Below are 22,433 nucleotides of genomic sequence, written 5' to 3' on the forward strand. Positions count from 1 at the left end.
TATCTCTTATACAGGCAGTTTGGCCATGAGTAAACAGTGGCTCTCCTTGTTCGATTTAGATGGCGAGGCGAGGGCACCTAATATAGGAGATTTAGGACCAGTGCCTACACAGCTAGATTAGAATAATATAGCGGCCCAAGGGCTTCTATAGCTTCTCAGTTAACCCCGGATAGTTGCATTTTAAGATTCAATTATCCTTCGAGATGAATTCCCTCAACATTCAATATAGAGAAGCTCTATCTTTGGATGAAAGGACTATAGAGACGTTGCCCAGGCATTACAGCAATCCCTTGTTTATGAATTGACACTATAAGAGATATAGGTGCAGTAGGCCATTTCGTTTATTGCAGATTATTAAATTGACATCTATAGAGATTTGCAATATCCAGTTTGTATCTGGGACAAGAAAACAAAAAGAAATTACAGGATATGGATCTAACATTATAGGATCTTTTCTTTGGATAAATAACTTTTAATATATAGTCTAACTAGAAGATCTTCCCTAGCTAGGAATCCTACAGTTTCTTGATCCAGATCATCATCTATAAAATGGCCTTAGACAATATCCTCCAACCAACAAAATCCCCCGTCGCAAGAGACACTCTCTTCTTCTATATTATCCTTCCTGATTACTTCTTCAGCTTCTCAAGATTCTTCTGTACCTCCAGTGTCCTATCGCCCGTCTCACACAATACAGACAGTGCCCAGAATCCATGGACGCTAGTAATATATCCTTCTCCTATACAGTAACACGGGGGCCGAAAATCCAAGTTCGTGACCATTGACCAAGACCGTTGACTACCATCCCTTAGTAAACGGATTGCATTGCAGGTGTCCATTGCAGTCCCAATTCGGCCATACTCCCGATGTGTGGCAGCCACAGTAACACTTGATAGTAACATGTAAGATCTAGCTAGGACCAGACCTCCAAGGAGTTCTCCTTTTTGGTCTAGTCGTCTAGTCGACTTCCGTCATAACACTTGATAGAGTATCACTTGATATATTATAATCACTTGCCCCTCCTCCTCTGCTTGCTCCTGTACCGTCTTTACCTTATAGACTGTCCCCGACTGACGATGTGGTTCTCACCGTCCGGAGCGGTGGCCACCTGCCTCCTGCTGTTGTCTCCGGCGACAGTATTATCATTACATGTAGATGGCGGCTCCGACAACCTGAGCGCATACCTTGCCGCACATCCTGTGGCAACCAAAGCGGCGGCGGCCGTCTCTACATTCGCTGACGCTGATGCTAATGCTAACACACTTACCCCGGAACTCATCAACGCGGTGCTCAGTCAATGCCCATCAGGATGTGTGGAAGCTGGCCTGAGTCCCCGCAACTGGACTGTGTACCCCCAATTGGACCGGCTGGCCATGTGCAACCAGACAATGCTGCTTGACTTCTCCCTCTTCACGTCTCTGCGCAAGGACGGGTCTGTTCGCGCCTGTACGACCAATTCCACCGAGCGGTTCGATGCAGCCATCACCCGCAATACCAACACCCTCAATGCCGCCTCTTGTCTGCCCAAAGGCCGCGTGACGACTCAGGTTCAGCAGTCGCTGCAGCTGGCTTTCAACCAGAGCCGCACCCCAGCCACAGTCGCGGACTTTGACGCCGCGGCGCAGCAACTTGCCGCCGCTTTGTCCCAGCGAAACAGCTCCGACTGCACCGACACAACCGCCTTTGCTTACTCCAACTCCGTCGCCCTCGGCCTCTTCGCTGGCTCTGGAGTCGGTGATGTCCCGGCCGCTGTGCTGCAGCAGTTGCTGGCGAAAATCAAGACCTCCGGCTTCTCCAGCAGCGCCGTGGTGCAGCTGTGTGCCCAGGACGGCCGCAGCTCCGAGTACACCTTCGGCATTGTCGCCAGTGGAGAGCGCGATGTATACTTGGTCCAGGACGCCGTAGCCGCGTGGGCGTCGGCCGAATGCATCACTACCTTCGACGACGCGGAAGACTGGCTCGACATCACACTGTCGGTGCCGAGTCTTGTCGGCAACAGCACCACCACTACTACTACTACTAACAGCACTGTCCGAGCCACACTCAATAAACGAGCACTCAACGAACGAGCAGAGTGTTCGACCATCCAGGTCGTCTCAGGTGATAGCTGTAAGTACATACTACTCCCAGTAGCAAAAATGGACACCCGCTGATGCTCTCTTCAGGCGCATCTCTAGCAGCGAAGTGCGGCATTTCCGCCTCTGACTTCGACAAGTACAACCCCAGCAGCACCCTCTGCTCGACGCTGGTGGTCGGCCAGCACGTCTGCTGCTCTGCCGGTACCTTGCCTGACTACCGCCCGCAGCCAAATGCCAACGGCACCTGCGCCTCGCACTACGTGGAGCCCGGCGAGAGCTGCGCGAGCCTCGCCGCGGCGAACGACCTCACTAATGCCGAGATCGAGAGCTTCAACACCGATACCTGGGCCTGGGAGGGCTGCGACAACCTGCAGGCCTACCAGTACATCTGCCTCAGCAAGGGCGACCCCCCTATGCCGGCGCCCGTTGCGAACGCCGTCTGCGGGCCTCAGAAGCCGGGCACGCAACAGCCAGCATCGGGCGTGTCGCTGGCCAGCCTGAATCCATGTCCGCTCAATGCCTGCTGTGTATGCTCCCCCCTTTCCTGAATACTATAGTTGGCTCATCCCGTCTCTAGAACAAATACGGCCAATGCGGCATCACCCCAGACTTCTGCACCGAATCCAAGTCGGCCACCGGCGCCCCAGGCACTTCAGCCCCCGGCCAGAATGGCTGCATCTCCAACTGCGGCACCGACGTCGTCGTCGGCGATGCCCCGGCCGAGTACATCAACATTGGCTACTTCGAGGGCTACAACGTCGAGCGGCCCTGCCTGAACATGGAGATCACCGCCATGGACCTGACGCCCTACACGCATATTCACTTGTCCTTTGGCGAGGTCTCAACGAGCTATGAGGTCGACATCAGCTCCATCCAGGACCAGTGGGAGCTGTTCCAGCAGCTGTCGGGCTTCAAGAAGATCTTGTCGCTTGGGGGCTGGAGCTTCTCGACCGACCCAGCAACATATTCCATCTTCCGCGAGGGAGTCCAGCCCGGCAACCAGGATACCTTTGTCGCGAACATCGTGTCGTTCGTGACTGATAATGACCTGGACGGCATTGATATCGACTGGGAGTGTAAGTTAGCATGGCACATGGTCTTATCTCTTGTATGCGCTGTTATTAACCTGAGACCGTAGATCCTGCTGCCCCCGATATCCCCGGCATCCCAGCAGGTAGCGCCGACGATACTGAGAACTACCTCACCTTCATCACCAAACTGCGGTCCGCGATGCCGTCCGGCAAGTCCGTCTCGTTCTGCGCGCCGGCATCCTACTGGTATCTACGAGGCTACTCTATCAGCAAAATGGCCGCCGTGGCTGACTACGTCGTCTACATGACCTACGATCTTCACGGCCAGTGGGACTACGCTCACCCGTACGCCATCGACGGCTGCCCGGCGGGCAACTGCCTGCGCTCGCAGGTCAACCTCACCGAGACCCTCCAGACGCTGGCCATGATCACCAAGGCCGGCGTGCCATCCAACAAGATCGCTGTCGGGGTCTCCAGCTACGGCCGCTCGTTCCAGATGACGACGCCCGGCTGCACCGGGCCCATGTGCACCTACACCGGCGGAGGATCTGGCGCCTATCCCGGGCCATGCACACAAACCGCGGGCTACATCGCCAATGCCGAGATCAACGCCATCCTGAACGGCACTGGCAGCTGGGAGGACTCCACGGGAGCTGTGCACCACATCAACTCGTTCTCATCGTACTTGGATACAGACAGCCAGTCGAACATCGCCGTGTATGACTCCACGCAATGGGTCGGCTACATGGACGACTCCGTCAAGCAGGACCGCAGCAAGCTCTACGAGAGCCTGCACATGGCCGGCGTGATCGACTGGGCCATCGACCTCGACGGCTACGGCGGCGACGACGTCTCACCTGGGCCCGGCGGCAACCTCGTGTATCCCCCGCAGAGCATCTGGGACTCACCCGATCCCCAGATCGGCTGTACGCCTCCCTGCATCATCGTCCTGCCGCCATACCCCCTGACCGTCACACACACGGTGACCAGTTGGCCGCCCCTGACCACCACGCTGCTGTCCTCCGACACAGCGGGCGGCGGTGTCTACGTGAAGACGACGACAATCCCCGTGCCGGCCTTCTCCATCAGTGAGGCCAGTCTGCAGCCGGTGACGCTGTATTCGACCGACACGGACACGTACACAATCAACCCAGTGCAGAGCATCACGCCCTCCTCGTTCATCTGGACGCTTCCTCCGGACTACGCCACATTCCCTGTCACGACGCCCACCCCTATGACATCCAGGGACACCACCGTGCCCCTGACCAGCGTGCCCTCCGCCAGCTTCTTCTCAACCCCGGTCCCCGTCACCATCCAACCCCAGCCCACGTACTCGGTCGAGTACCCCAAACCGCCCGTCACCGGGGGCCCCCTTACCGTCAAGGCCAGTACCACAGAGCCCAGTTCCACGAAGACCAGTACCACATCCTCAGGGACTAGCCCCTCGACCTCATGCACGGGGTCCGGCTGTGGCAAGCGCGACTGCAGCATCTTTGGCTGCGGCGGCAGCACCAGCAGCGGCGGTGGTAGCAGCGGCGGCGGATGCGGTCTGTTCGGCTGCGGCGGTGGCTGTGGCATCTTTGGCTGCGGTGGTGGATGCGGTATCACAGGCTGCACGTCGACCTGCCCGCTGGGATCATGCGGTGGCTTGGGCTGTACTGTTCCCGGCGGTTGTGGAAATACGCAGGGTCCCGATGGCGGCGATAGCAGCGACGAGTGCGAGGTTTCGGCCACGGTTTCGGCGTGCACATATCTGGTGACGAGTTATAGCGCGTGGTATCTGGCTTCGTCGACGACCACCACGGAAGTAAGTCCCTCCAATCCTTCTCTGGCTCCCTCATTCGGGGGTTGGAGAGAGAAAGAGAGAGACATGGAAAGGCTAACCCAGGACAGACAGACTGCGTGACGAAGACGGCTTGCAACGGACAGGATACGGCGGTTACCACGACGCCCGGCAGCCCCGAGTGCACGATCGACCCGGATGTCCAAAGTGCGCTGTCGGTTGAGCAGGCGGCCGAAGAGACGATAATTAATGGGCAGCAGATCCCGCTTGCCTTCGAGCCGACAAACCCGGCGGGCTACAATGGATCGACGTTTACCTTGACGCAGTTCGGGTTGACAGACACTCTCACGGTTGTGAAGACGTCGACGGTGACCATCCATCCGACTACAACGGTGACGGTCGTGGTGCCGCCGACGGCGCAGGCGGACTGTGCATACTGGTAGCGATTCTTTTCTATTTCTTGCTCTCTCTCTCTCTCTGCATCTATATCTATATCTATCACTATGCTATGTATGTCTATGTATAGTGGCTGACAAGCACAGGATCACTGATTTCTTCTACATCTTCGAAGTCTACAACATCGCCGGCTGGAGCACCGACGGCGGCTCAAGCCTGAACCACGAAGAAAAAGGCTGCGGCGCCCTGACAGGCTGGGAGTGGCACGAGCATACTGACACCCAATATTCGCGCGCCTACTTCAACCTGCCCTTCATAATGAAGTCTGGCTGCGTCGAGCGGGCCATCGTCTCAGCTGGCGGGCCCAAGCTGTCCTGTGAGTTCCAAGACTACGACTTCCTCCTCAAGAAGAAGCGATCCGCGGCCATTGACCCCCCGCCGCCGGCGCCGTCATGGTCGACGCTGCACAGGCGCGACCTCGTCAGCGAGACGCCCAGTTTCCCCAGCGGCTTGTCGACCGCGTCGAGCAACAGCACGCGCCCGGCGACGACGGCGCCCCTGTACACGCCTGAGTCTTGGGGCCCCGGTAACACGGAGACGTTCACGACGACCCTCAACGAGACCTCGAAGTCGACATATACGACTGAGATCGTCCTGGCGACGGGGACGAACTCCACGACGACAGGATCCAAGACGACCAGTACCCAGACTACCAATACGACGACGACCAGCACTACTACACCTACTACTACACCTACTCCTACCACTGCACCTACTACCACTACTACTTCTCCTACTACTACTACATCAGGAGCAGTCGCAACCCCAACCCCCACCCAAGCCGGGATGGTAAGTAACTGCAAAAAGTTCTACTATGTTAAGAGCGGGGACGGCTGCCAGGCCATCGCGACAACGTACGGAATTACCCTGGACGAACTGTATACCTGGAATCCGGCGCTGAATGGGGATTGTACGGGGTTGTGGGCGGATTACTATATCTGTGTTGGTGTGTAGGTTGGTATCTTTATACAGTAGAATATATCTATAGCTATATCTATAGCTTGTAATAGGGAAGCGCCCTGCGAGTATATTAGCATAGCTAGATATATACTATACTGTATATATAATAAGATCCTTAAGGATATTTAGTATTAATAAGGGCTTTAATAAATATAGTTCTATTAATTTCAGAATTGATATATATACTTTATATCAGTATATAAAGCAAACGCTAGGTAGGTAATGTGCAATTATCCGCTTATAGCAGGTTCCCGCATAGAACTAGATTGAACCTCCATTACACAGCGATAATTCTTGCTGCTTATACGGAGATAAATCCTAGCATTATTAGCCAGTGCATATGGATATGTTACTGAATAAGTACATGTACATTTGTGTCGGTATTCCTGGTTATACTGACCCTTCGCGGCGCGTTTTCTTCTTCTCCTCCCTATGAGTATATTCTAATTAATGTATTATAATAGCTATGTATAATTACCTTATTTATTAAATAGTAGTTAATATAATTGCAAACACTATAAATTATATTAAATATTTACTGGTTATAATAGTATAATAGTATTAAGATAACTATTATTGTATTTATAACCCACAGCAACACTAGTTAAACCGGAAAACACGGCAGCGGCGGAATTCTCGGAACTGATTACTGTGGCTGATTAGACAACAACGGAGGGACACAGTCCGTGGTTTCCGTTTTTAGCCCGTCACCCTGTCTTTCGGGGTAGAAAAAACTTGTTCGCGTAGAAAGAATAATACATACTGTGATGTTCTAATCAGAGACCTGACGTCCTATCCCGACTGGGTGGCGGCTCCCGAATCTGCAAGTGTCATATCGTGTACTTGAAAATCTCCGCCATCGCATTGTGCCAGGCCATATGCGGCAGGGTCAAAGAATTGAGCTGACCATTCCATAGTGTTCGAGATTTCGCTTGGCCATTGCCAATTATTCGAGGTTGCTGTCAGACTGTCGCCTGGTACGAGTGGAATGTTGTCGACTAAGCTCGTCGAGCAAAAGGGAACAGGTTGTTGAACATCTTCTGGTGCTAAAAGTTGCAGTTTGGTATTGGGAATATCTGGTGATAGCGTTAGAGGAGTCACTGCCATTATGCTATGTGCTGGAATGTTCATACTTCCCAATAACGAACCCAGCCGCGTGAGGCCCTGTAGCATTTTCATTGCTTTCTTTGCAGCATCGGAGTTAGAGCTCAATGCTTCAAAGACTGTAAGGCATATCTCAGCATCCTCGCGCAACGTCCCGTGGGCGTCACAGTCTGCGCAGTCGTTTTCTGAGAAAGATTCTGCGATAAACAATATCGAGCTTGCACAGATAAGACAGGGAATCATCTGCCACCATGGAAAATCATGTACGAGGCTCCCCTCGTCGCTGACATTGTGCAGCAGGCGTGCGGTTTGTTGAGCCTCGGATATACAGATCTTCTCTGCTCGCTTTATCCGAGCACTGTCTTGCTGAAGTAGATCCATAAATGGCTTGTTGTTCCGTTGTAGCAGGGGAAGGCATAAAAACGTTCGGTGTATGAGTGCCCGCAGGTGATGAAACTTCACTGCAAGCATATTTCGCTGTTAAGGTCAGAATCGTGGAAGCCATTTTCTGACAATCAGTCGCTGCAGCGGGATGACCGCGTACCTGCCGTTTCAACGTAACCGACTTTTGAAATGTATGCCCAAGATCGAACCGCAGGTGCCGCGGCAAATTTGACTTCCATTCAGTGATCGACGTATCGAGTGCTGAAGCACTAAGAAGCATATTATCTGGTGATGGGTCTATCTGTGATGGCTGATAGAGCTCTCGAATGACTAATCCGACAATGTGGGAAAAGCGAATCACCTGAAGAAAATAGTCCATCGTGGAGACCTTCAATATCTCACTGTTGTCCCCGGAGAGGCTCTTCTCTTCATCCGGCTCGAAAGCAAGTTTTTCTGAGCGGGATGGTAATATGACGTGAAAGTCTGATTCATGGATAGCCATGGGACGTCCTAGCTGCAAAGCCAGAAGACGGTCCAGCACATACATTGAGTACCATGCTCGTCGCCGCAGTTCTCTTTCTACTACGGGCGGGAATTTCGACTGTCGTAAAGTGGAAGAAGGTTCTACATGCAGGCCGATGCTCTGCCCCATGCGAATAGCGAATCCAAGTATGTTCCAACATCTATGCTCTGTCAGCCGAAGCGCTCTGGACAAGAGACACACTGCTCACCTATCAGTCTGAGAAACTGCGAGGAGGAAAAAGCATTGGACAAGAAGAGCCCAGACGTTCGTAAGATTGCACATAGCTCCGAACTGGCCGGAAAAGTATGTGCCCTGGTTGAAGTACTGAAAGTGCATCTGGAGATCTCTGGTCTCCTCGCGAGGAAAAGACATATAGTAAGAGCCAATTGCGAATATGAAATCTCTTGTAGTCAGTATACATCTGAGTATGTCACGAATGAACGTTCTTACTTATTAGCGCGAGCCACGAGCGGTCGCGTTTCCCGTCTAATTCACCGTTCCACAGTCGACGGTATTGGCGCAATACGGCTGCCTTGTAAAGAAATGGATAGGCAACGTGGATGGTAGAGAAATAGATATCGATATAACGATCTGCTTCCTCCTGAGAAGGAAGCTGTAGAGGTCGCCCAAATGCTGCCGTATCGTCGGACATGTCAACCTGCTCATAGCTTTGATTGTCGCGTTCCTCGCCTGTCGTGGCTGATTCATGTTCGCGCATACAGTCTCTTACAGTGTTAAAGAAATGTATGTCGCTCGCTCTGCCAACATAACTAGGTGATTCAACATCCTTTTTGCCACTAGCACCTTGGGTATCTGGACTCTGGCTTGCATCCCCAGAGACAATCTCATCGGGAATATGGCGACGGATATTAGTGAGAGTCATATCGAGCGCGGCACGTAGTGCACCATCCAGCCTTGGTCGCATACTCTGTATAAGGACTTCATAGTTCTTGATGGCCTGCAGATAGGCTGCAACATGGTTCTGCGTTGTTGGGGTAGCTCTGTTATCTGATATGCTAGACTCAGAGTGCGGAATATCGCTGTCTTGGGCATATTTTCGAGTATCCTTGGTGGCTGTACGCTTTCTGTCTGCCCACCTACATGTGAAGCCATACCCGGAGCAACGACCGCAGATAGGTTGCTGACCATCGCACTGAGGTAGATGTTAGCTTCTCAGACTGACGTGATAGGCGAAATACCAAAAGATAACAAGACCTTCGCTTTCAGCAGACGACATTTCTCACAGGCCAATTCGACTCTCTGTCGCTTCATGATTGGAATCCAGGGCTGCAGTTCCACAGGTATTGCACGATGTTACACATGGAAATAGTGATGTTCGTCACACTGCCGGTTTGCGATGCGGCACAGAGAAACATTCCCAGTTTTGTCACATGATCTATTTTTTCCGTGGCCAGCAGCAACTGACATCATGCGACGTTTTTGCAATATGCGATCAGTTGACTATGTCTGATCTTCTGTCGATGCTGCAATGGCTGTATTATTGCAGAGCTGTAGTTATTAATTTGCGAGATCAACCTAGCGGAAACAGTTCATGAACGAGAGGTATAAGTAATGACCGCTTTCTTGCCAGGCTCGAACTCCTCCTCGAATGGCCTCTTATGAAACAGAAAGCCGGCTCTTTGCTCTTTTGATTTATGGGTGAGCGCTACCAGTAATAATTATGGATTTATCACAGCTTTCTCCCCAGGAATAGTTCTGTCGGTGATGTCGCTGGAAATATTACGGTAGAAACCTATCTGTCTGGATGCAATTTAGATAACATGGGCGTCTAGTCTCAGTCATTACAAGATTTAACGAACTTAACTATCTACTCCGTATGTTACTTACTCGTCTTAAGGCCAATTTATCCCCTCTGCGGCTCGGTTCACGTGACTGCTAGGATTCGGTAACGAAGCCTAGCAATTTAGTTAAAGAGCCCCTATAAAATAGTTAAAGGCTATCCCTAAACTAGTTCAGCTACCACTATCTACATAGCGAAACACCTCCCTAAAGTTTCACGCTAATATTCCCCCTTGTTTTATAGGGTACCACACCGCACCCTCGGCACCTACGTCGGGGATTTAACCGCTTAAAGGCATGCCAAGTATACCGAAAAGCGCCCTCTAAAAGCACCTGTAAGTTAGTTAAACAAGCAGCGAATATTGAAACCTTAGATATAGGCGATATCTACTTAAAGGTCCTGTAGATTATGCTTTTACCGAGTTCTAGTAGTCTCATAAGATTATCCGTTACGAGTCTCAGGCCCACTGAACTAGGTCCCTCTTAGGAACGTCCTCAACCGGAGGGGCAAGGGGATAGTTGCTGTCGACTCGAGAAAGGGGGGCGTGGATCGAAAATGTGAGAACTACACGGGCCGCCCGAGCCGGGAGAATGGACACGCCTAGGGACTAGTTAGGGCAATATCAGACATTTCCGCGCGGGCAGTAAACAGCAACCACAGAGACATTGAGTATTCAATTACTTACTCTTCATGCTAGAGATATCGATCTCATACCGACCTAGGAGCGACAATGGAAGAGAAAGGCCCGCAGCATCATGGTTACAGAAACGAGAATGAAGGCCAGCCTCGACTTTACGATTCTACGTCCTGTCGGGAGCATCGAAGATCGGAGCAGAATCGACAATTTGACTCCCCGTATGAGCAGACATACCGCTCGCCGAGTCCCTCTGAACAATATTCTTTCCCGGAAGCAGAATCCAATCTCGATGAAGTGGCAGCACCATCACCCACATACGACCCTAGCGAAGACTATATACGCAGACATAAATATCTGGAGGATGTGAGATCGGATAACTCAAGACGAAGAAGAACATCTGGTGACCATCCACGACCTGGGAAGAGGCATTCGCATGGGGCTGGTGTCGAGGCTTCAGCATCTGAACCGCTCGATGTCGAAGCACCCAGTTCAGGAGTGAGAGAAAAGACTGGAGAGGGACGCCCGTCATCACGCCTTTGGACGGAATTGTACACGATATCTTATTTGATTTTCTTCTCCTTCGTGGGAACCATACTCAGGCTGGCCATCGAGGCTCTAACGTTCTACCCCGGTGCCCCCGTTATTACCAGCGTCCTTTGGGCCAATGTCGGGGGTAGCTTCGTCATGGGCTTTCTCAGCGAGGACCGCCGGCTATTTAGCATTGGCGGTCCAAAGGACAGCCCGGCTGTCTCAGAAGCAGAGGATGAGGATTTTGTAAAGGCACATCATGCCCACAAGAAAACTATTCCGCTCTATATCGGTCTGGCGACCGGTTTCTGCGGTACCTTGACTTCCTTCTCGACCTTCATTCGCGACGCCTTCGTTGCCATCTCCAATGATATCCCCGCGCCTCACGGACCATATTCAAGAGTGTCAATATACCAGTTGCCTCCCCCAGATCTCAAAGCTCCCAATGGTGGCTACAGTTTCATGGCAGTTGTAGCTGTTCTGATTACGGAGATCGGTCTATCTATGGCAGGGTTAATGGTTGGAGCTCATTTCGCTCTATTGACAGCACAATGCTTGCCCCCTGTCTCAACAAAGTTCATGCGGCAGTTTCTGGATCCACTTATCATGTTAATCGCTCCTCTAACCTGGATCCTCGTGATATGTCTTGTTGTCCTCTTGCCCCATTATCACAGCGACAACAGCTTATGGAACGCAGAGATATGGCGAGGCCCTGCGCTGTTTTCTCTCGTCTTTGCTCCAGCTGGCTGTCTCGTTCGCTTCTACGTATCGCTGAAGCTTAACAGTCGCATACCTTCGTTTCCCTTGGGGACATTCGTGGTGAATGTTGGCGGAACGATGATCTTGGGAATGGCGTACTCGCTGCAGCACGCGCGGATCGGCTCTACCCTCGGCGGAGGAGGATTTACAGGCTGCCAGGTGCTGCAAGGCATTATGGATGGATTCTGCGGATGTGTCACAACTGTCAGCACCTGGGTACTGGAGTTGTCCAACTCCAGACGACGACATGCCTATGTATATGGTGGAGCTACGGTCGCCGTCGCACTGGCAATGTTGGTAGTGGAGATTGGCAGTCTCCGGTGGACTAGAGGCTTTACAACTGCCGCCTGTTTTGTGTGAATGGGCGTAGCTTCCTCACGGTTTGGCAAGCGATTTTCGAGTATATCATAACTACCGAACGTGTGATGGTTTCCTTTTCACGCGCTGGTGTTCTGGTGCTGTCGATAGTTTTCATTATCAGAGATACAGTCTATAGAGAATATTTACCATATATGGAGAAGGATAAATAAAATTTATCGGATCAGTTGAAAAGGAACAAACAAACCATAAATTGAAATCCAACAGACATTATTACCCTGACAGTCTAAGACCACAACTAAGAGCCCGTAAAACTTATTTGACATGCAGGGGTTAGTTTTTGTAGCAGTATTCTTATTCTCAATTTTAGTGGAATGCTCTGTACCATTGCGGCTGTGAGCCTTCTGAGCATTTGCCAATCTAGACAAAATAAGGTTACCAGGACGTTCATTCCTGTCATTCGCAGAGGCGCAGAAATGGCATTCAACTATCGAATTTGCTTGCTTAAGACTCGGAATCTAAGAGAGATTTGGCCCATGTTCAGCCGCTGCTTAGACAAAATGATTAGATGAGTAGCATCCAGTAATTTGCTTCCCTTAGTCAAGCTCACTAACGGCATTCGCTACCTCGCATAGGTACGCTGCTGCTGCTGACAGTTCAATCAACATTGAACCTCAAATGGCGCTCGGCTTCGACGAAAGAGACCACTCGATTGACACTTTAACGCGGAAACTGGTACTTAATGGTTTTTCGCGAATTGGGGTTCCTCCGCAAATAAACGCACACCCACGTTCATTCCATATCACCTTCTTCCTTGCTAGCGAGAAAGAAACGACCTCCTCCGCTTTCGCCTTCCTTCTCGTACTGAACAGATATTTGAGCGAGATGGCTCAGAATCGTCCCAATCTGGATGTCTCCTTTACTCCGCTTAGTTCGACCGAGTTCGTCCAGCCACCGAATCTTGTTCAGAGCATAGTATATCAGCGCGAGGACAACGGTGACTCCAATGGCATAGCCCCAGATCCGGACAACCGTCACAATATCCGTCCACCCATTTTGTGTTTCCTTCGGAGTATTAAGTAACTGGTCATAGGGGTCCGTGACCATGTCTCTATTCGAGAGCCAGCCAAACAAGCAAAATATTGTGGCCAAGGCATCGACACCAAATATTGCGCCGACCAACTGTAGTGACGGCCAGGTATCAGCTCCTCTGGTGATAAATATCAGCCAATTTTCTGTTAGTGCAACCTCGAGGAAAATGACCTCTTCGATAGAGCCCCAGTTCTGAATAATGCCGCCATCCGGGAGAAACATAGTCCCACGAATAACCCATGTTGCTGCTGCAAGTAAGATGCCAAGTATAATAGAGATAATCCAGATCTTTGGCAGCTGCCATTCTACCGGTCTGAGCTCATAAGATGCATGGTCATATGCGATAGCAACAGTAGCCAGATCAGCAAAAAGCGCAAGAAAAACAATTAAATCAGCCCGGATACTTTCATTCAAAATAATCATACTCGTGACAAGATAGATTTCCAAATGAAGACAGAGTGCTATCCTATATTGGATATATGCCTTCATTCGATGAAATATCTGCCGAGCAACTTTGATGGAGTCAATGATTGTTGAAAGTCCCGGCTCTAAAAAAACAATATCTGCAGCAGATTGAGCAGCCTCAGATGCCCCCTCAACTGCAATACCACAATCAGCCTTTTTTAGGGAAGGCGCATCGTTTACCCCATCTCCAGTCATGGCAGTGAGATGGCCACGATCTTGAAGTATCTCAACGACTTGGTATTTGTGTTCAGGAAAAACCTCAGCAAATCCATCAGCTTTCTCAACTAATTCAGCGGCCATCGCACCACTTAGACCGCCACTGATAAGCTTCTCAGATTTGAACACCCTAGTACCTAGGCCCAGCATTTTACAGGTCTCTTTTGCAATAGCAATAGCATCACCTGTAAGCATCTTAACTTGAATCCCAAGCTTTTGGGCTTCAGCAATTGTTTGGGCGGTATCCTCGCGGGGAGGATCAAACATCGGAAGCATGCCAAGGAGAGTCCAATCTTCACCTTCCTTTTGAACAGCAACACCTAAGGAACGGAAGCCGCGGCTGCCAAATTCTGTTGCTTTTTCTTTATACGTCTTTGCAGTGCTCTCCGAGGAGTTAGTGAGCTGCAAAACAGCCTGCGGCGCACCTTTGGTGCATGTATATCTCGTCCCGTTGCAAGTTGCAACTGATACAATCCGCTTCGAAACCGGGTCAAACGGATGAAATTCTTCCATTTTCCAACCTTGCTGAAGGATCTCTTTTGCCTTGGGGTACTGTCTGAGTGATAAAATAGTGATCCTATCAATGGGATCAAGGGTGTTAACATTATGGGATGATGCTAGTGCTGCCACGGCAAACAGCCAGTTCACATCGACCCCTTCTGCCACAAACGGTTCTCGGATGCTGAGTCGATTTGCTGTTAGAGTTCCAGTCTTATCGGAACATAGGACATCAACACCCTAAGTTTCTGTTAGAACAGAGTTTCCGAAATAGATGAAGGAGAACAAAGGATATATCAATACTTACCGAAAGTGACTCAATGGCGGTGAGCTTCTGTACAATAGCTTTCTTCTTTGCGAGATACGCTGCTCCAACAGCTAATGTCGTGGTTGTAACGACTGGAAGGCCGACCGGGACTCCGATGATCAACAATTCTAGGGTGTAAAAGAGAAGGGTCTGTTCTTTTGGCGAGGCAATAGGGATATTCCGATAGAACCCGCCAATCCACATAGCTAGGATCCATGCCATCACGAGAACTAGTAGAACTGTGCCAATACTATCCATGACCATTTTAAAATGACCGGTGTCCTTCGTATTCTGAACCATGGCAGCGGTTCGACCAACGAAGGTCCTCGGCCCAGTCGACTGGACCACCGCATAGGCTTTACCACGCTTGCATCCAGTGGTGTAGAAAGCCGTATCGCCCACATAGCGATCAACGGCAAGAGACTCACCAGTTATAGCTGAATGGTCACAAGCTATGACTGAGGGTCCTCGCTGATCTGTTTCGTCATGCTCGCTGCCGTCTTTATCCTCCGAGTGATCAGCCGCTCCGGCTGACAGTTTCCCCTCCTCCATAAGCCTTTTATATTCGTTCCATCCATTTTCGGGGTCATCGTAGGCGCAAATTATTTTAGCATCTGCGGGAATTGTCTGGCCCTCGTCGATTATGATCTTGTTATTGACTTAGTATGGTATCCTCGTTCAACCCATGAGAGGAGTGAAAATCAAATTTTGACTTACCACGTCTCCAGGAACAAGCTCACGCGCGTAAGTATCAACTTCCTCTCCGTCACGAACTACTATAGCTCGCATAGCAATATCGGCTTTGAGTGCGGAAACAACATCAGCAGCTCGCTTCTCCTGATACCAGCCCACCACAGCGTTCAGGCACAGAATGCCAATGATAACACCGAAGTCTATCCAGTCCTCTAGTCCTGCAGCGAGCAAAACCGCGAGCTCCATCACTATAGCAGATTAGAATTACCCTGTATGATAGAGAGGAGTCGGTTATAAGATGGATCCTACCATATAAGATGGGCCCTTGAAAATAAGAGAGGAATTTAGCAAACGGATTCTCCTTCTCCGCAGCTAGTTCATTGTAACCAACGAGACTCCGTCTCGTAGACACGTCGGATTCAGAGAGGCCTTGACGAATATCGGTGAGAAGCCATTCTTCTGGAAAGCTAGGTGTGCTTCCAATGTATCTCCAACGAAATCTCTTCTGTCGCCAAGGAGCGTACCAGATGCGGCGGGTTCGCACCTCTCCCTCTTCTGGACCATGAACGTCCTTGTCTCGATAAGTTGACGCATACTTGACAAGCCTAGTAAACTCGTCTAGTTTCTCCCCGTCCTTGCTGGAGACGCGTGATGGACGTCTGTCTGCTGCGTCGTGTTCAACGTCGCGACTATTGTCGCCATCAACACCGTCTCGGGACATTCTGCGGCTAGTGCGTACTTAATAGGAAGCCAGGCAATTAACACTTCTAACGCGATTTCGGTATGTTATTCCCCAACTTGATCACACGGTGATTAAGAAGCAAACCAAGATGCTTAAATAATGCATTCTAGGATCTGCAAGCTCAACGGTTATATGGCCAAGTTAGAAGTACAATGACGGACGACAACCCTTTGTTTGAGCCGATTATGATGTTATCGGCCGGATACTTCCCAACCATGGCCTGGATCAAAATCCTGAAGTATGACATTGTATTCAACAAAAGCCAAGGACAATCAAACAGAAGTTTGAGTGGATCCCTGCAGATGTATACTCGTTCGGGTTCAAAAAGCTACATGGTACCCTCCGCCATATCCGGGACAGTTTCAGGTTTCGACTATATACTCTATCTTAGCTGGAGTCTAGGTACCTACTGAGGACCACAGCTAGTATCAACGAACACTGATTCTCTTGTCTGAATAACCCACTGCTATCTACGTCGTTCACTTGTCTGGCGTCACCATTACGACTGGACAGTGACATGTTGACAAAGAGCAATCAACCCGTCCGGACCGTCTTCGTTATAGTATGCTTCGATATCTTTATTATCTTGATTTCACCTAGTACCTAGTTTTCGACTCTAATAACTGCAAGATCCGATATGTTAGTTGAAGTCTTACAATTGCTATTGAACCTATCGTTATATACCTACCGAGTGTACAGCGACGTCTTTCCCTCTTATATCTCAGAACTTCTGAAGTGTCCCAATTCCATGACACAAGACTTTGGAGTAATCTATATACATATATTTCGGGCCTAGATTCCTCTCCCAAAGTAAAGTATGACTACCCAAACCCCAACCCTGCCTTCGGTCTTCACAGAAGAGGAAATACGAAAGTTAGTAGACTGACCTGTGTGTGACTAGACATAACATTAACAAACACTGATGGCTACCATTCTAGTCTCACAACCCCGGCCAACGAGTGACAACATTCGCAAAATCATGAAACGAAGCGATTGGGCGCAGAATCAGCCGGGTGTTATTCTTGTATTTGTGATCGTCTTCATTATCGGCTGCGGAATCCTTATGGTGATGATCCATAAGGAATGGTTGGCACGGAAAGCTGAAAGGGCTAAATGGAGCGTCGAAGAGATTACGGATGATGATAAATAGTTTCTTATAGAAATCGGACACTTCACATTGTCTTCCAATTTCAGCAGAATTCAATGGTCGACGTATATAACTATACTATTTAGGAGTCTTCCGAATCATGATGATATCTGCGAGGTAAATAGAAGAGTTATCACAGATTAAAGGATCTTGTATTCGAAAGGTTCTCCTACGCAGTATTTACCTCTTGCGAAGTTATTATTAATACTTGTACAGATATTAATAACAAAAGATTTCTAAATAAGCGGTGTTGGTCCGTAATAGCCGACAGGCTATTACTGTGTACAAATCGCCCAAAACGTTAAGTGTACCAAAGAAACGAAGCTTTGCTGCTCACGTTCCGGAAAAGGCGGAACGAGCGGAACGGACGGTAGATATTGCGCTTCTATTGACGTGAAGCACTTGAGAAACGACGCTCTAGGAGATCATGACGTTCGATTCTGTTCTCGTCCCGATTCTGAACAGGTTCTGGTGCTGCAACTTCGCTCAGACGCTGAAATGGGGATCCCTCGTTGTTGTCATGGTGAGGCGTGGTATCAGATTTCCGTGGAGCGTCCTCTTTCTGCTGCCGTTTCGAGGAGGCGTGGGAGCCAAATATTAACCGAAAACAGGACTGAGGAGACATTGACAACAGATAGTCACCTTTGTAGTTCGATTTTTGTTTAAAAAAAGCTTTGCGATTTTGTTAAGAGTTTATGGAAGGTATAATGGAATTATCTTAAATCTTACGAAGAGGCAATTTTACCTCGCAATATATATATAAGCCAAGAAATAAGTAAACCCCCAGTATTGGAAGATACAAGCAGGTTCGCTAATACTTATGTTCCAAGAGTTTTAAACAGTTACTGCATCATAGTTGTGTAATAGACTTAAGCCGCGCCTACTATTATTATTATCGTACGAGGGATTTTATACTCCCCGTGGTTCTGACTCTTGATAATTAGACCCTGATAAAACATTAGTTACACCTCGAAGGATCGTATAGCTTGAACCTCTAAACAGATCGATAATTCTTGCCTGCTCGTGCGAAAGTAAATCGTAGCATTATTGACCAGTGCACATAGATATATTACTGAACAGTGAATAAGTACGTTTAATCCTGGTAATACTTGCCCTTCACGGCGTGTTCTTCATATAGAACGGAAATAATTTTTGATTGCTTGAAGAATTAAAGGACACTGAAGCCCACCAGCTATATGTATTTCTCAACTCTATCTTAATATTGCAGCTGCCTAGAGCTGGACTGAACCCTAAATTAAACTATTCTGCAATTCCACTTCCGTATTCTTTGATCCTATACAAGTAGGTCTAGTTATTTCCTATTGCGGTAGCTACCCGGTTCATATAAGATAGGAGGAGCGGATTACAGCAGGTTTACAGCTCGCCCCAATAGAAGCCGCGGGAGCTGACACTATATAGAGGGCTTGGATTCTTACCTCCTCTACATCTGCCACGAGCACCAGTAGTCATTACCGCAGGGTTCTCCTGCGTCAAGCTATGTCAAAGACCCATTATTATTATAATCTACTCCGTAGACTAAGCACATGTTTTATCAGTAAAAGCTAGGACCCTCCGTTCTCATTCGGGATCTCTCCCGTCGGCTCGTTCTTACGCACATAGTACCGAGTAATGTCGGGAAATACATTCCGCTATTGTTTTAGCCTTGCACTAGAAACTCCTCAAAGTCGAAGTTTACTTACTAGGCGGCCACTTTGTTACCATTTTCTACTCCGTAGCTAGAATGAAATGACTCTTATTCTAACTTTACTATCATCCTGATAATTACTGATTTCACTAACTGTTGAGCGTTTAGATCCCGGTTTACTCCGATATATGTAAAGGGTTTAGCCCTACTAAGCAGGCGTTGATCCGAACTCAGGTCGACGGGCCTTTTATTAGCTTTATAGTACGGAAAGAGCACTCTAGATAGAATATAGAAACATCGCGAGATAATTATAAATGTACAATACGGACCTGTTGAGCGGTGCTAGAATATATATCTACAAATAACAAATAGAGGAATAATATCTGAGATAATAGTGTTAATGCAGATTTAATAGCCAACCTGCACTTAAATAGACCAAGGAATATAGATATAGATAGTAAATAGCTACTGAGAAATATATATAGACTTATTATTAACTAATTACCTAAATCTACAGATTTCAGAGATCTTGTATTATAGACCGTGCCTAATATTTTAAACCTTTTAGAGAGCTGATAATACACTTCTTAACTGATAAGTTATTTCACCTATAATCTTTATATATACAGCATTTTCCTTCTCTCTAACTTTAAAAACTCAGATTAATATTCTCCCCTGGCTTTATCTCACGCTGCGTCTCCCTCATCTTTATAACGGCGATATATCCTAGCTTATAGAATATAAATCTATTATTTTCAGCGTAAAACCAGTTATAAGATACACCAGCGGAGGATAGATAATATTGAAGATCCTGAAGATAAGGAACAGCTCCTATTGGATATTAATAATGTCGGTTAGGACTATTTATAAAGCAGAAGAGCCAGAGTATTGCAGTTAGGAAATCTCTTCCTTTAGATCGATATTCGAGCGGGAGGATCTCGGGATCGTAGGTATTGGAGATGCGTATAATTAGTTGTTAGCTATTAGTCACTTATATTCTATCTTTTTAAAAGAGTGCAAAGAAAAGGGAGGAAATATACCTGAGCAATACTATAACTGGAACATTACAACATAGCACTGATTTACATAGTGACAGTACCATAGTAGGTTATAGGCTATCTTGATACCTCCTTGTCGCTGCGGATGTTGTTAGAGACCCAACGAAACATCCGAGATGAAGATGGCTGTTATTATTCTTGCATACTGGATCAAAGAAATCGGGCCTTTTGTACGAGGCGAAAAGATACTTATTACATGTTCGTCGGTTTGATTAGAGAACGTAAACTAAGAATATACTCTTCGATCCCAGGTCCAAGGAAAGCTTCCACAGGTAACATATATAGACCCCGGATCGGAACGGCTCCGAAACCTTGGGTGCGAGGACATCAGACCGCTTGGATAACCAATAATCTATGTCCAGCCCCTGATATTGAAATCACCGAGAAGTGTCCTAACCTTCTGATCGACACTGGATTTGAAAGGAAATTTCGATGCCGCTATCCATCAAAAAGCTCTATCTGTACATGATAAGAAGGCAAAACAGGCCTGGATTTCCTTACGTTTTTAATTAGGGATGAGAGTAATAGATTCATTGAACAAGACAGCTGTCGAAGGAAAAGTACATGTTTATCATTCAATGCCGACAACCCAAACTGAGAGAAACTGTCCGTTATAGTGGTCACCCTCTACCTATCGCGGAACATCAACGTGAAGTGTGGCCTTCATCTAGAACGTCAAAGTCTGATGGATGAAGAATCATGCCATCAAGTATCTTGCCCATATCTGTCTTGTCGATTTCCTCACCGATTCTACCAATCCGTGATAGAAGAAATTGTAGGAACTTTACGGGACTGCAACTGAATTTCGAAGTGGGCTTACCGCGCCCTTTTCTTCGCAGAATGAATCCATCCGCGGCCACCTCGATGTCATCACTGACGTTAGGTTTCGAAGTGATACCTAGGAAGCCATAAAGCTCAACATATTCGGCAAAAGATCGGAGATACAATTGTCCTGAAAACAGGTTAAGCTCTCTGATGAGATTTGACGGTATCTGTGCGGCTGTATTATCTGGAGCGTGATGGGGGATGCTGTATAGATCCAGATGGTCGAAAGACTGCAGCCCCAGACTGGACCTGGGAGAGCAGAGATGCAGCGCGACGTATTTTGAGGCCTTCATAGATGGATATAATTCTTGCACCTCGTACGGACTGATGATTATCATCTGGGTAGCAGGTACACCAGTAAGGCCGCTGCAGCGACACCGGCTGATCAAGATTCATTGCACGGGTCGCTGGTATGCGTCAGCGATGAATGATGATCTGTCGTGAGGTATGATTGTATTTGAAAAATCGGTAGTAACAGGAATGTCCTTCGGGAATTGCGTGACATCAAGAAATTCGGCAGCACTTGACTTCGCCAGAGAGCTGCAAGCAGGATGAAACTCAATAGATCCCTCAGGACGATCCAGTGGATATGAACTTCCTTATACCAGGATGAATAGAGTGCTCCACCGGCTGAGCTTTTAGAGGCCTCTGCACTTGTCTCTGTGGTTGAATCTCCGGTGATGGTTCCCGTTCCTGTTCCTCATCCATCCTTATACTGCTGGAGAGCACATCGCCGATCCCTCGATAACGCTCTATGATGCAGGTTGGAATATCGGGGTCCAAGCCGTTACAAATTTCCATGGATTTTGGAAGAATTTTATGGCCCTCGAAGGGTTTATATCTTTGCCCCAAGGACTGTGCTTCCTCTTCTAGGAAGTCTGTCGCTTGTTCAACGGACATACAGATCCCGTCGTTGGTACGACTTTCATTCCACAAAGTTGTCTGCTTCGCGCATCGTTGACCTTGTGTAAACCATAGCGGTATCTCTTCGTGGTGTCAATCCAGGTCTCTGAAACAGCCCAGGTGAGAATATCCGACACGGTGATATGCGAACTATTGGACTTTGTGCCCATGGCACGAATATTATATTGAATCTCGGGAGGGACACAAAAGACGACTGACTGGCCGCGGCCTAGCTCTCTCATTCTCATGCATGCTGTCGAATGTCGGCTCCGAGTATCACTCTGTTCGAAGCACTTACCCAACAGGGAAGCCCTTGAGGCCAGTCTCGCAAATATCATTTGCGACCAAAGCGCATAGCTCTCGGTGCACGTCGACGTCGAAGACTCGAATCCGGGTAAAGTTACCACCCCTAGTGTCTCCGATTTCTAGGAGAGGGAAATTCTTTTTCACTTCGGATGAACGCTTCTTGACCAGGGAAAA

The 22,433-nt window shown here is 48.5% G+C and overlaps 7 protein-coding genes across 7 annotated transcripts; 3 read left to right on the top strand and 4 right to left on the bottom strand.

Annotated features, from left to right (window-relative positions):
- Nucleotides 1–931: 931 nt before the first annotated feature.
- Nucleotides 932–5,311, top strand: C8Q69DRAFT_293017 (hypothetical protein). Its single transcript, XM_028627048.1, has 5 exons — nucleotides 932–2,109; nucleotides 2,166–2,605; nucleotides 2,656–3,154; nucleotides 3,217–4,916; nucleotides 5,007–5,311. Exons 1-5 carry the CDS (start codon nucleotides 1,077–1,079, stop codon nucleotides 5,013–5,015), a joined length of 3,681 nt encoding a protein of 1,226 aa, XP_028484098.1. The 5' UTR covers nucleotides 932–1,076; the 3' UTR covers nucleotides 5,016–5,311.
- Nucleotides 5,312–6,457, top strand: C8Q69DRAFT_293018 (hypothetical protein). Its single transcript, XM_028627049.1, has one exon. The coding sequence runs from the start codon at nucleotides 5,607–5,609 to the stop codon at nucleotides 6,300–6,302; it is 696 nt and encodes a 231-aa protein (XP_028484099.1). The 5' UTR covers nucleotides 5,312–5,606; the 3' UTR covers nucleotides 6,303–6,457.
- Nucleotides 6,458–6,790: 333 nt separating this feature from the next.
- C8Q69DRAFT_470246 (fungal-specific transcription factor domain-containing protein) lies at nucleotides 6,791–9,701 on the bottom strand. Its single transcript, XM_028630821.1, has 6 exons — nucleotides 9,535–9,701; nucleotides 8,770–9,472; nucleotides 8,528–8,720; nucleotides 7,957–8,479; nucleotides 7,442–7,889; nucleotides 6,791–7,384 (listed from the first exon to the last, which is right to left on the bottom strand). Exons 1-6 carry the CDS (start codon nucleotides 9,589–9,591, stop codon nucleotides 7,101–7,103), a joined length of 2,208 nt encoding a protein of 735 aa, XP_028484100.1. The 5' UTR covers nucleotides 9,592–9,701; the 3' UTR covers nucleotides 6,791–7,100.
- A 1,174-nt stretch (nucleotides 9,702–10,875) lies between these two features.
- C8Q69DRAFT_492251 (CrcB-like protein-domain-containing protein) lies at nucleotides 10,876–12,404 on the top strand (the record flags this gene model as incomplete). Its single annotated transcript, XM_028632166.1, has 2 exons — nucleotides 10,876–10,929; nucleotides 10,986–12,404. The coding sequence occupies 2 exons, from the start codon at nucleotides 10,876–10,878 to the stop codon at nucleotides 12,402–12,404; spliced, it is 1,473 nt and encodes a 490-aa protein (XP_028484101.1).
- A 501-nt stretch (nucleotides 12,405–12,905) lies between these two features.
- C8Q69DRAFT_521825 (E1-E2 ATPase-domain-containing protein) lies at nucleotides 12,906–16,894 on the bottom strand (the record flags this gene model as incomplete). The annotated part of the gene is made up of 5 exons (XM_028633525.1): nucleotides 12,906–14,873; nucleotides 14,941–15,588; nucleotides 15,658–15,881; nucleotides 15,943–16,296; nucleotides 16,786–16,894. The coding sequence occupies 5 exons, from the start codon at nucleotides 16,892–16,894 to the stop codon at nucleotides 13,155–13,157; spliced, it is 3,054 nt and encodes a 1,017-aa protein (XP_028484102.1). The 3' UTR covers nucleotides 12,906–13,154.
- Nucleotides 16,895–20,869: 3,975 nt separating this feature from the next.
- Nucleotides 20,870–21,343, bottom strand: C8Q69DRAFT_445392 (hypothetical protein; the record flags this gene model as incomplete). Its single annotated transcript, XM_028629062.1, has 1 exon — nucleotides 20,870–21,343. One exon carries the CDS (start codon nucleotides 21,341–21,343, stop codon nucleotides 20,870–20,872), a length of 474 nt encoding a protein of 157 aa, XP_028484103.1.
- A 310-nt stretch (nucleotides 21,344–21,653) lies between these two features.
- Nucleotides 21,654–22,378, bottom strand: C8Q69DRAFT_293102 (hypothetical protein). The gene has a single exon (XM_028627051.1). The coding sequence runs from the start codon at nucleotides 22,289–22,291 to the stop codon at nucleotides 21,920–21,922; it is 372 nt and encodes a 123-aa protein (XP_028484104.1). The 5' UTR covers nucleotides 22,292–22,378; the 3' UTR covers nucleotides 21,654–21,919.
- Between the last annotated feature and the right edge of the window lie 55 nt (nucleotides 22,379–22,433).

This window comes from Paecilomyces variotii (genome assembly GCF_004022145.1).
Source record: "Paecilomyces variotii strain CBS 101075 chromosome Unknown C8Q69scaffold_7, whole genome shotgun sequence".
Taxonomy (NCBI): domain Eukaryota; kingdom Fungi; phylum Ascomycota; class Eurotiomycetes; order Eurotiales; family Thermoascaceae; genus Paecilomyces; species Paecilomyces variotii.

Bases quoted from the DNA above. Each gene is read 5' to 3' on its own strand.
- C8Q69DRAFT_293017 (XM_028627048.1), top strand. From the start codon at position 1,077: ATGTGGTTCTCACCGTCCGGAGCGGTGGCCACCTGCCTCCTGCTGTTG. The intron at 2,110-2,165 runs GTAAGTACATAC...TGCTCTCTTCAG, and splicing joins GGTCGTCTCAGGTGATAGCT to GCGCATCTCTAGCAGCGAAG. The intron at 2,606-2,655 runs GTATGCTCCCCC...TCCCGTCTCTAG, and splicing joins GTCCGCTCAATGCCTGCTGT to AACAAATACGGCCAATGCGG.
- C8Q69DRAFT_293018 (XM_028627049.1), top strand. From the start codon at position 5,607: ATGAAGTCTGGCTGCGTCGAGCGGGCCATCGTCTCAGCTGGCGGGCCC.
- C8Q69DRAFT_470246 (XM_028630821.1), bottom strand. From the start codon at position 9,591: ATGAAGCGACAGAGAGTCGAATTGGCCTGTGAGAAATGTCGTCTGCTG. The intron at 8,721-8,769 runs GTAAGAACGTTC...TGACTACAAGAG, and splicing joins CTCGTGGCTCGCGCTAATAA to ATTTCATATTCGCAATTGGC. The intron at 7,385-7,441 runs GTATGAACATTC...CGCTATCACCAG, and splicing joins GCTGGGTTCGTTATTGGGAA to ATATTCCCAATACCAAACTG.
- C8Q69DRAFT_293102 (XM_028627051.1), bottom strand. From the start codon at position 22,291: ATGATATTTGCGAGACTGGCCTCAAGGGCTTCCCTGTTGGGTAAGTGC.